This window comes from Nelumbo lutea, chromosome 5, assembly GCF_056320005.1.
Source record: "Nelumbo lutea isolate HS-2025 chromosome 5, American lotus-T2T, whole genome shotgun sequence".
NCBI lineage: Eukaryota > Viridiplantae > Streptophyta > Magnoliopsida > Proteales > Nelumbonaceae > Nelumbo > Nelumbo lutea.
The window spans coordinates 17,441,980-17,454,614 of record NC_142688.1 but is presented as its reverse complement, the minus strand read 5'-3'; the positions used below and the strand labels follow the sequence as shown (position 1 = coordinate 17,454,614).

The following is a 12,635-nucleotide window of genomic DNA, read 5'->3' as shown; positions in this document are numbered from 1 at the left end:
TAAAACATACTTCCGTATTTTCTAAGCTTCATACCCCTTTGCATACACGCGCTTACTATGAATCATGTGCCACAGTGCTAGGTACAAGGTAATGTACTAATAGTTGACATCACCCCAAGTTTCTAACCCCACATCCTTTTGAGTCCAACCAATCAAATGTTATTTTGAATTTTGATATCTATGTCAAGTGAATCGAGATAAAGCAATGATGATTCAGACAGATACCAGGCTAGAAGAGTTGAGATTTATTTATTTTTTTATTGGAGAATCACCAGCATCATCTGAATTGAAGCATTACTTCGGGAACAATTGGAAATCCTTCTATATTAGTGTTGTTATTACTGCAAAATAGGGTTTGAAGTTCGAAACTGGTGTAAAAGAATCAACATAAACATGTCAAACCTCCCTCCTCTCTCTCTCTCTCACACACACACAGGCACATATAGATACATGACTGATAATGGTTCTTAAGGCGTATAGGATGTACTACACATACTGAAGAAACTGCATATTCCTACCTTTATTACCAGCTCTACAAGCCACAATCATAGTTGCAACTCATATAATGAGTTGTTGTCGTGATGTACTAGCCCTACACATGCAATCAGGGGCAGGATATGTATAGATGGATTGCTTCTCCTTCTTCAGTCTGATCTGTCCTTGTCTATCTTTGTGCCCCTCCAGAACTGCTCTCTGAAAATCTGACCATCTCATACTCTTGTTCAGGAAGAGCTGACCTAATAATGCCATGTTTGGCCGTATGGTCTTCAAATTTTGATATGCTCGATGACCCACCTGATGAAAACCACCAAAATTCAAATCAATTATGGTTTATGATATGAACAGAGTGCCACTTATCTTTCTTCATATAAAGGCAGGCATCTATTGTACAGCAGTCGTGGTAGTATCCATGGAAAATGCATATGGTATGATGCAGCAGGAACACCCACTATTTCAATGGATGTCAAAAGGATCTCAGATCCTTTATTCCTGATTCGGCTGTTATAACCATTCAGCATGAATAAATCAATTTAAGAAAACCTGAAACCACCAGATGAAAACAAGGCAACTGGCCCTTAATATTTTCAACCAATTGGAACCCCCAAACATGCATCAAAACTGAATTAAGCATTGAACTGGTATAACTGTATTAAGCATTGAACTGGTATAACTGGCAAAACCAACTGGTTGAAGCCCTGCCAAGCTGGTATTGGATCCTTTATTTGCTTCTGCTTCTGAGAACAGATGATCACATCAACTAGACTAGGGTCAGACAGTGGGTCCACCCAGGCTGGAATTTCTTGTCATGTTGAGTCATTGACTAGTTGACCTCCTGATCATAAGCATTGGTTTGGGTTTATTCTTTAATCAAGGATATATTACCAACTAGGGCCCATAGAAAGATGGGCTTTGCTGTTCTGTCACATGTATAAGTTTAATTAGAAATAGTTTCATTCTTTTGGACTTGGCCATAGATTGAAGGCAAATATACTTACCAATGCATTGTGCATATTTCCAGGAGATGCTGATATAAAGATATCACTATGCATACTGACATAATAATCAACTGCAGCTAATAAAGAAGCTTTTCCTTCAATCTTCACACGTTCCTCTTCAGAAGCAAGGCTCTTTTTATCTTCCATCAGGGGGAACAGCTTACGCAAAGATGAGATCCTTGCTTCACCACCATAGACCTATAAAATATGGGATATCCAGGATTTCAAATTCCAGATAAATAGCAGGTTTGTCAATTTCAAGTTCTCCTCCATAGATAAGGCATGTGACACACCTTGTGGGAGGCTAGATAGAGATGAGTACTATTGTCGAAGCCCAAAGCTGCTAGCAGCAATCCAATCTCTTCTGGGGTCAATGGGCAGCGTCCCTGACTCCTCAGCTCCTCATCGGTGAACTGAGAGTTTAAAACCCTCCCCTGCCATATCACTTGTCTGTATTTTGCCAGAGCCAGTTTTTCAGCTTTACCCCCACCAAAATCACAGGCTGAATGGGCAGCCATATCCTGCAAAATACGTAGATGGAGAAGGTAGTGTATAATAAGAAATTACCTGTGAATAGCAATATTTCCAACACAGAAAATTAAATGGTTCAGAAAATGATTGGCGACAAGAGTACACCATACCTTATCAAACCTAAGATGTAGAACAGCAAACTTTCCAGCTTCCAATTTGTTTCTTTCAGTTGTTTTCTGCAGGTATTCATTACCTACTAGTGCACTTCTGCCAGGAGGATGCCTAAGGCGACTGACAAGGGTCTCTCCCAGTTCTCTGATGTGACGAACAAAGACCAAAGCTTGAAAGTTGACTTTACAACGTAGGCGTTGAATGTCCATAGGCAAGTTGTCGAAGGCCAAACGATGAGAGAACGGTGCAATGGCAGCAATACCATAACTGGACCAATCTCCAAGAATGTAAGATTATTATAATTATGAAAATGAAATTATTAATCAACCACAACTATCACTTAATGTTATATATGGCATGGAACAGCTATCTACACATGCAGGATATTATTAGTGATTCATCAATCTGAAAATGATCTCTTGGCATTACCAAGATAAAAATGCCATTCGAATTAAGTGGTATCAAATTTCAAATTCAGGATGCAAAATAACATTTTTTTTCAAAGGTAAATGAATTTGTATTAAAGAGGGAGAGCTTACCTTGAAATAAAATGTAATTACAGCCTGTATTCGTTGTATATATCTAGACAAAAATTACCATTTTTCACTTTTTAAATATCCTAAAAATTGGAAGCACTGTAAAACCAGGGAAGATCTAAGTAATATTTCAGTAGATGATTGAGATAATGAGGGGAGAAAGAAATGTTATTTGATAAAGGATTGCTAGGTTAGAATTATCCATGTGGGAAGAACATAAAATGGAGAAATGGTAGGGCATAGTTCATCTTGGTATTCATCAACAGATTCAATCTTCTAAGATTCTCATACCTCTTATCAGTCAAAATAAAACCAAAGTGATCACAACGTGCACTTAGTTCAGTTCACAAACAACTCAGCCGAATTATCCAAAAAAAAAAAAAACTCAGCTGAAAGAAAAAAAACCCAACTTTATCAGTAATGTAATGGATATCTTGGACTCAACAGGATTTAAATTTAAATCACAAACACAAATCTAACTATCAACTTACCTTTGTAGTACAGGCAAAACATTCTCCAGATACCAATTAGCTGAAGCATGAACAGGTGTTGTTTTTATTCTCGTAGCTCGAATAGCTGTTGCATAATACTCCCTAGTGCTCCATGAGTATTCTTTAGGCAGTTCTTTAACTATAGAAATTTCATCCTTCAGGACATTAATAAAGTGATCCACATCAAATATTTCTGAGAATGAGCTGCAGGACAAATGCATAGTCGGAGTTATGCCTCCTTGAACACGTTAACCAACTGGACCACATGCACAGTAAAGATATTTTCCAATCAAGTACCTTGAATCCTGCCAAACAGGATTTACTTCAAAGTGTGGGATCACAAGTGTTGCATTCAAGATTTTAGCAACAGCAACTACATCACAAATCTATAAAATAAAAACAGGTTAGCCTAAAGAAAGTATATTATTTTTTGAGGCCAACAAATAACCATTAAACAAACATAATGCATAGAATTTTACCATCATTGTTTATCCCCTTGATCTCTATGTTAAATTTATTTTAGGGATAAACTTAGATTACCTACCCCCATTCTCTGCTGGTTCAGTCCTCCATCCAGAAATACCTGTATGTATCCCTGGGACTTCTCTGGAATCACTGCAAGAGAAGGAAAAGGAGTCTGTTGGAAAACAGGATCAATGCATGTATAAACATTTTCCTCAAGAATCCCTATTCCATTACTTTGTCATATATGAATTGTTTGCAAAATCTCTTTCATCATTTGAGGCACAAACAGACAGAGCACTCACCAGAGGGATTTGCAGAATTGATGCAAGGTTTCCATCCTTGATCGGCTAAAGGGGACCACAGATCAGATTGTTGCCTGTCTGACTGAAGGTAAGGGAACAACAGGAAAGAAAAATAAAACATCAGCTCATAAGATCATCTTAGCCTCCTTTTGTTTCAATGTGAAAGGATGAAAAAACAAGTACTATGAAAACAAAGCCGAAACATCTTGGGTGCAATTGTTCTCCACCCTTTTATGTTGAAACAGATGGAGCATCAGGAATGAACATTTCATGGGAAAACATAGTTTCTTAATACTCACTGATTGCCGTTGTAAAGCACCCTTCAGCAGAGGTAAATGTCTGGGTTTAGGAGCGTTCCATTCCTGCAAGATATGCCAACTCTTTGTTAGACGGAGTAACAATAAGCCATTGCATGAAAAAAATGTGCATCAGTCATGAATCTATTTGTGCTAGAAGAGAGCCCCATATTCCATAGAGGAGTGACTAGATTTAGTTTCCTAATAAAAAGGAAACTGGACCAGTTATGAGTGAGTTTAAATTGCTCCATGTTAAATGCTTTCTTTTTCTTTCTTTTTTTTTTAAACTTCAAATAAAAAAAATGTTTAGAGGGGCCAGGGGGAGCGGAGAGGAATTGTGACATGGACAACTCCATTTTAAATGTATAATAGATATGCATGGAGTAGTCCTGTTGATTTGCATTTTATAGAGGCATTAGAGATTACAAAATCAGCCTGCCAATACATGGTATACGTTGTGGTGTTCAATAATGGTACACCACCAATGCACAGTGTACATCTTTAGACAATTTAGGATTTCTGTATATGATGATGTTTAATTTGGTTGATAAGTAATGCACAGAGATTCAGAAATAAATACTTACTTTGGAAGAATCCATGCCTGAGGGTCCTATTAACTTGGGTCTGAACACATTCATGCACCAAATATTCCAAATTCAAAAACCCAGAAAAATACATAGTCCAAATAGGATTCTACTACCAATTTCCATTTGAATAACTTAACTAATTAACAAGAAAAGAGAGGAAAAAATAAATAAAAGAATGAAATAATTAGATAAGTTCCCAGTATGATATCCAGTAACCAAAAAAAAAAAAAATCATTGATAATAGTTGGGAAATCGTTCTTGTAAACACTACAAAAGGCCCAGAGAAGTTTCTACGCTTTAAACCACGTGAATCAATTCCGTTCATTGGGCAAGTGGCAGAGCGACTCGTTCAACTCACTGAGTCCACCCGGCAAACCCATCCTGAAGCATATTCTCCATTCCCCCAACCCCCCAAGAAAAGAAAAAAAGAAAAAAAGATCCTCTTTCCAATTATTCTATCTTTGTAACGTCAATTATAATGTAGTTTAATTTAAAATTTGTAAAAAAAGAAAAATTAAAAAATAAGCGTGTTTGGTAAGATCACTGGCTTGGCTTCCGAGTCAACACACCGAAGTATCAAACTGATAGCAATAAATCCCCGAATCATCAAATAATCCTGCAATTGCTCGGCTGCTAAGCTGAATCTCCTCATTTCTCTCCATAAAGAACATAGTCACAAACCCATCCACCCCCATTCACAAACACGATCACATACAGAAACACACAGTAATAGAGTAAACTTGATAGAGAAGAAAGACGTACCGAGAAAACCGAAGGCGAGGCGTGGCTCAAGGGGCTGAAGAGATGAGGGAAGAAAACGGGGAGAAGCAGCACCAACAGACCTGCAAAGGTTCCTCTTTGAGAACTGACATTGTGGCGATAAAGCCTCATCGTCGCCGCAGCAGGGCAGCACTGCAAAGGTTCGTTTTGAGATCTGAACAATACCCGCTTTCTGCAACTGGCTTATGGTGGTGGAAGCCCTAAACCTCCTCCTGGTCCTGGAAGAAGAGGAGGAGCAAAAGATTACCCGGAGAGACGGCAAAGCAAGAAGAGTCAAGATGAAGATATCTTCACTTAGGCTGAGCTTGGCCATTATTGAATATTGATCGCTCCTCAGATGGGGATGGGAGGTGTCTCTTCGAGAGGGCCCCGGGAAAAAAAAAGACAGAACGACAACACGGGCATCACAACACAGCTCGTGATTTTTAGATCAATAATATAATATAATCAATAATTTAGAAGAGCTTTGAGCAATAATAACACGCCACGTGATCTCACGAATTAACTAATCCGACAAGAAAGGCGATCGAATAGTTTGTTGTTGATGAGATACTAATTGAGAAAATAATGTTGAGCTATATCAGATCTGAGCTCGTTGCTAGCCATGTGTCGGGCAAGGCAGTTGTTTCAGAGAACCTCGACTCGAGTGATCCAATGAATGAATGAATGAATGCTCTCCATCTAATTCTAGGCTCTAGGGTAATACTAAAATGCACAGAAATATAAAAACAGGGTTTTGCACCGTTGATTCTATTATTATTATTAATATTATTAATTTATCAAAATTTATGGGTGAAATTGATAAATATAAATTCGGGATATATATATATGTATTCTCTATTCTCAAATTTAACTTCTTATGACGAAAGTAAATCCCATTCAAACAAATGCTCGTAATAAGTAACAAAAAGTAAATACAACATGACTAGTAAATAACAAGAACACATCGCATTCGCATCGTGATGGTAAAAATATTACACAAATGAATGGCCAAGATCATCAAAGTTCTACGTTGAAAAACTAGCTTTTACCCTTCGGAAAAATAAAAATGAAGAAACCTTTTCAAGATATATACCTGGGCCAGCTGATTAATGTAGTCGGAGTTGACCCATTTTTTAATAATTAAGAAAAAAGGAATGTTAAAAATACAAACTTTAGGCTATGTTTGATTTAAAGGAAAAAGTAAGAAAAGAAAAGGAAAGGAAAAGTAAGAAAACCTTTACAAATCTTGGATAGGTTTTGATATCTTTTCCTTCTTTTCCCTACCTTTTCTTTCAAACCAAAGATAGCCTAAGGTAAGAAACTTGATCAAAAGGAAGAAAATGGTTCAGGATCAATTGTCTCCTCCGAGAATATGTGCTATAAAGATAGATTTTGATGCTTCACTAAGAATTGGGATTTGCTCCTCGCACAGCACACCTCGAAGCCCCATCCCACCTTGTATTGGGAACATCTCCCCACAAATAACAAGATAAAGTATGCGAGATGTTCCCGATGTGACCAGAAGCCCCAGAAAAACAAATTGCTTCTCTGTTATGTGATCTTGGTTGTAATACCTACCATAACCATAAGCTCAAGCTGATTCAGGAGGTCCTTCACATAAACAGAGTGATTATTGATCAACGACTTGGGAAAGGGGGGGGGGGGGATTCATTGTATGATGCATGGTTCTTTACAAGAAATATTTTTTTGATGAATATCTTTACAAGAAATATTACCACAAAGGGCTACCTTCTTACAAGAAAAATATTAGCAAATCTCAAATCCTATGATTGGACACCCAACCCTTCTCAATGTAGAGCCGTGAAAAAAAATATTCACAACACGGCAAAATCAGCAACCCCAGTAAGAAGACAAATACCCCTCTGATTACCCAAGTCGTGAATACTTCCTTCTGGCACTGACAGACCTCTTGCTTGTCAATTGTCACAGTTCTTCAAGGGGAGGCCCGAGCCTTGGCCGTTTTACAACTCTTTCATCTGAATCTGACAGTGGATCATTACTCCCTATTTCCACATGATTGGCCATAAAATCCAAGTTTTCAGTTGACTCAACCTCATAATGATGGGTCGGGGCAAGGGGATCTTGGCAAGTAATGGATCCATTATTCTCACACATTGTATCCATTTCTTGAGAATCCTCAACAATACAATTCTCCAATCTTTCATTGGAGGCTGAAGTTGGGCTTCCCGTGAGACACCGAATTTTTTCTGGTGAGTCTGCTGCTGGCTTCTTTTCCTCCGGCTGATTTGCACCAACAACATCCCTATTTTTAAAATGCTCACCCACCTCTATTTCTGATGAAATTTGTGCTTCACAACCAGAGGAATTAGGAGAGGAGCTTTCATCCTCATCTTTATCCAGTTGCATGCAGATTCTTGGATTCCAAAGTGTGCCTGTTGCTCCAAAATCTTTACATAAATATGAGGAAGCCATGCAAGCTTCATTTGGCTGAAAGGCTTCACCTGATGGTGAGTACACAAATTGTTTACCAGTTTCAGCATCCTGTAGTGCATCCTGTTTTCAAACACAACAAAGAAAATGGCAAAATAAATAAGTTGAACCATAAAGTTGGCTAGAGATGCTTCATCAATCTTATGGACCCTCTTAAAATGGTAAATGAATAATTCCAATGCTCCCAGTACAAAGTGCATAATGATTCTGATCCACTTTATCCAAGCCAAGACTATGGAGAACTTTGTGGACATATCCATTCTGAGTTTTATTAGGTATTTTACATAAATTCCCTAATGGGCCTTGAGCGTGGTCTAATGAACTTAAAAGCTCAATGTTTTCTTGTAGAATATGTAGGTATTGTAGTAAACTCAAGAAATATCCTTTTTTTTATTGGAAACGGTTCAAGAAAGATCCTTATCCTAACATGTTCTCGACTGTCATGCTAGATGACTGGCTTTGCTAATAAGCTTGTGGCACAGGGATGCACTTGGTGGAACCTTCATGTCAAGGAATATAAGTAGGAGTTATGTAGAAAAGTAATCTGGTTAAAATGTAACCGTTGCTGCTTCTGAGACCTAAATAGTCCAAGTGTCCAACAAGGACCCTAACCACAGCTAGGCTTGACATGGAGACAGGCATTTTGCAGGGACTTCCTGCTGTCCACAGCAAAATGTTTCTGCACCATTGACTAAATAAGCAAGAACCAAGCTGTGTTACACTGCATATCTAAGTCAGGATCTTTAATGGTATCAGACTACACTCAACAATCTTTGTCCTTCAACTTTTCCTTTGCCAAACATCCTCTCAACAAAGTTTCCCTTCCAAAGAAGTCTGGTGTGGGCTGGTTCCCTCCAAGGTTATGGTTTTGTGTTGGAAAGTGTGGCATGGTAAAGTAAACACGATGGCTAACTTACAAAAGAGAAGACCCTTCCTTTGTATTTCACCAAACTGGTGAAATCTTTGCAGATCTCATGGTGAGGATTGTAATCACTTATTTTTATCTTGTAGTGTAACTGCAAAGCTCTAGGTTTGACTTCTATCTTTGTTTGGGTGTAGTTGGGGTATGCCAGCAGCAGTAAGCACAATCTTTAACCCTTCTATGTTCTCTTGGCCCCATAAAAGAGGAAGGAAAATGTGGTGTGTGCGAGCAGCCTTGTTATGGACAGTTTGGGAAGAAAGGAATGCCAGGATCTTCCAGGAAAAAGGAAGGAGCAGTCAAGCCTTGAAGAACTGCAATATGTACAGGTCAATACATAGGTTAAAGACTTTGGAATTGTTTAACCATTTCTCCTTTACTGATTGTTGGAGGGATTGGTTATCAGTAGCAAGCTGTTCCTCCTCCAAGGTAAGGGTATTGACTAGCTGGGTCCCCCCTCCTCTCAGTTCATTAAAGCTGAATTTTGATGGGAGCAGCCAGGGTAACCCGGGTCCCTCTAGGTTGGGAGGTGTACTGAGGAATGAGGCTGGAGAGGTTGTTTTACTCTACTATGGCCCATTAGGTGTTAAGAACTCTATTTGGGCAGAGCTGTTAGCTGCAATACAAGGAATACTTCTTGCAAAAGAAATGGGTGTGGAGCAGCTTCTGATTGAAGGGGATTGTAAGAGAGTGGTGGACTGCTTAAATAATCCAAAGGATGTCACTTGGGTCTACAAAAATGAGTTAAAGAAATTCAAATGGCTGACAAGGAATATGTCTGTAATAGTATAGTGGGTTGGGAGTTCAGCTAATGCATTTGCTGATATCTTGGCAAAACAAGGGACAAATAGGGAAACATTGTTCTGGGCACAACTGTAACTTTTGTTTTAACATTCATGTACTCTTTGAAGTAGTTTATGTGTTTTCTGTTTAGAGAGGCGGCACCTCGTGCCTCTCTAACGGGATTTTCATGTAACCAATCTTTGAATTAATGGAATATGATTTTTATTTATCAAAAAAAAAAAAACTCTGTCCTTCAACTTTTATGAAGAATACAAACTTTTCTCTTTTACACAAGGAGGTAGCTTGCACATTCTTAGAGTTAGGACCACTTTACTATCAAGTGAATCAGGCCCATAGATTTGTTACCTCCAAAATGATACAGGAGGTGTGTCAATTAAATAGAAAGTTTGGGTGGCATCAAGAAATAGTAAATACCTCAACTGGTGATATAGCAGAGTTTAGTCTTTGCAAAGGTTCTGCCTGATCAAAAAGCTGATATTGCCCATCAGGGAATGATCCAGCAGAAGCTCCTGGTTCAAGTAACTCCCTGGTGCATTGAGAACCACCAAGAGATGATGCAGACAACAGTTTGATTTCAATACCTCGTTCAGCAGTGGAACAAGATGAACTAATATAAGATGGCCTTACTGGGCTAAGTTTCTCAGAGAGAAACTCCACTGTATTTTCAGTATCATTATTTTTTTTTAGAAATTCAGAGTGATTCTCATCACCACATGCAGTTGAAGGTACTTTCTGTAACTGATCTTCAAGGATTTCATGGATTATTTTCTTAATATATGCACGTTTCAGAGATGCCTCAGAAGGTAGAAACCAGTCCATGTTAAGCTGTAAAAAACACAAATGTAACCAAGGCAACTTAGAACATAAAAAAGTAGGAGAAAATCAAAACAAGGAAAAAAAGAAAAAAAAAAAAAAAACACAGCCACCCTCTTTTTGTTCATTGGTGTGTGTGTTAATGATATTGAGGGAATTCTTTGTTTACACAAATCAAACACAACATTCCAACAGAAATCATCATAAGGTGTTTGGTTAGGTTGAGTTAACTAAAAGGTCTCATTCTGCAACTATCCAATTCTAATCCTCACTCCCACAAGCAGTTCAATCTATAGCTACAACATAAAATAATTAAACCCAACTTCAAGTTAAACATGCATCTCATCAATTAAGCCTTAACCCAGCTATTTGATAGAGGTTATAGTTCTGCACGATAGTCTGAAGCCCAAAAGGGGAACAATATTGTTAGGTCGTCTTGGTGTAAATTGTGCCCAAGCATATTAACAGACAAATTAAGTTCAAGCATCTGCTTAACATGCAGAAAATACTTACAAAGTTGCAGAGCTTTGTTATTCTGAAAGGGTTGAAGTTGACTGGAGCTTCCTCCAAAAACAATTCTACATAATGGAGCAGGAACAAGCCGCAATCAAATGAATTTTCCTGCTGTGGAAGCTGAAATAAATTGGAAAGTTAAAGGTAGCATAACACCATCTTCATGAAATTAAAAAGGAAAAAAAAAAAAGAAATAATAGACGCCTTGAAGATTTTAGTGTATTTGACATTTTGACTCATTAAATATGTAAAAATCTTGTATCTTTTGTTACTCTTTTGCATGCATGCACAACAATCAGCTAGAGCATCACATTATAAAATTAAAGTTAGATATTCCAAATCTGATGATCCCAAAAAAACAGAAAGAAGAATAACAAAGGGGAAAAAATTAGAAAAAGGAGAGAAATGTAAATATATTCTGAAGTTTTTTTTTTTTTTTTGTTTTTTTGTTTTTGGTAGTAGTAGGATCTGAAATAGTTGTTTTGGGTAGCTTTGTAGTCAATTTGGGCCCAAAGGTAATTACATCTTTTTATTTTATTTTTTGAAAAAGGTAAAGTAATTTTATTGAAGAATGAAGAAAAGATACAGCAGAAGTCAGACCACTATGGGAATGACTAGACATAACAGAAGTTACAGCCGCCAAAAGGACTGAGTCCTGAGCTCCTGGACTACATTTACATGATTATATGCTGGATTGACAGAAACCCAATACACCAACTTGCTGACTGCACACTGCACAATCTCAACAGGATTTTTCTTTCTACTCCTGAAAATTCTCCTATTTCTCTCAGTCCAAATAGCCCAAAGCACAGCTGTGGGGATGGCCTTCCACACCAGCTTTCCTTTTTTGTTCAAACCCCCGATCTTCCAGAAACATAAGAGATCTTTGATAGAATTAGGCATAACACAATAGACCCCCACAGCACTAACAAAGTGAAGCCACACCTGAGTAGTTACTGGGTAGTGTAAACATAGATGCTCTGTAGTTTCAGGCTGCTGACCACACAGACCACAAGAGATGTCTGTCAATTGAACTCCTCTTCTTATAAGATTGACTTTAGAAAGACATTTGTTGAGGGCCATAACCCAAACTAGGAAGTTGACTTTTGAAGGGCTAATTGGATTCCAAACCTGTTTATTTGGAAAGTTCACAGCACCTGAACTATTAAGCTTAAGAGCCATAGACTTAACCGAAAAGCACCCATGGTCATTACAGGGTTGGTTGAGAATGGTATGCAAATTTTGAAATTCAAACTCAAAACTTGCCTTAAAGATGGAGAGAGAGAGAGAGAGAGAGAGGAAGTAATTAATGAGAAGGATTAGCAATAAAAGAAACACTAATGAGAGAGGAAGTAATTAAAGTAATTAATGAGAGAGGGAGAGTAATTAATTAGAATAGTTGAAAAACAGTCCTAGAAGTAGGGACTGTGCTAGAAAACAAAGAAAAACTAACAAGAGAAGATTAGGGAAGAAGAGAGAGAGAGAGAACTGCGGCAAGAAGAGTTAGAGGATGAGGAGTTCGAACTTAACTTCCCTC

The 12,635-nt window shown here is 38.0% G+C and overlaps 2 protein-coding genes across 3 annotated transcripts in view; both read right to left on the bottom strand.

The window, feature by feature from the left end:
* Positions 1-298: 298 nt before the first annotated feature.
* LOC148850662 (O-fucosyltransferase 31-like) lies at positions 299-6,270 on the bottom strand. The gene is made up of 10 exons (XM_088942950.1): positions 5,578-6,270; positions 4,232-4,294; positions 3,933-4,014; positions 3,710-3,780; positions 3,463-3,551; positions 3,166-3,369; positions 2,138-2,405; positions 1,790-2,017; positions 1,497-1,694; positions 299-795 (listed from the first exon to the last, which is right to left on the bottom strand). The coding sequence occupies exons 1-10, from the start codon at positions 5,704-5,706 to the stop codon at positions 559-561; spliced, it is 1,569 nt and encodes a 522-aa protein (XP_088799076.1). The 5' UTR covers positions 5,707-6,270; the 3' UTR covers positions 299-558.
* A 940-nt stretch (positions 6,271-7,210) lies between these two features.
* The window catches only part of LOC148850661 (putative ubiquitin-like-specific protease 2B), a 58,890-nt gene continuing 53,465 nt past the window's right edge, over positions 7,211-12,635 (bottom strand). Inside the window, exons 14-16 of one of the 2 annotated variants that reach the window (XM_088946929.1) lie at positions 11,099-11,218; positions 10,187-10,597; positions 7,211-8,112 (exon numbers count right to left, since the gene is read on the bottom strand). In XM_088946929.1, coding sequence (XP_088803055.1) covers positions 7,522-8,112; positions 10,187-10,597; positions 11,099-11,218 — 1,122 coding nt within the window. In that variant the 3' untranslated portion in view covers positions 7,211-7,521. The remainder of the gene's footprint in view (positions 8,113-10,186; positions 10,598-11,098; positions 11,219-12,635) is intronic. The other variant, XM_088946930.1, reaches the window with a different exon arrangement.

What these genes read in the sequence shown, in the direction of transcription:
- LOC148850662 (XM_088942950.1), bottom strand. Translation starts at nt 5,706, where the DNA reads ATGAGGCTTTATCGCCACAATGTCAGTTCTCAAAGAGGAACCTTTGCA. An exon ending in GTTTTGCCTGTACTACAAAG is followed by an intron (nt 2,406 to 3,165) that starts GTAAGTTGATAG and finishes AGATTGGTCCAG; the next exon opens with TTATGGTATTGCTGCCATTG. An exon ending in TCTATCTAGCCTCCCACAAG is followed by an intron (nt 1,695 to 1,789) that starts GTGTGTCACATG and finishes CATATTTTATAG; the next exon opens with GTCTATGGTGGTGAAGCAAG.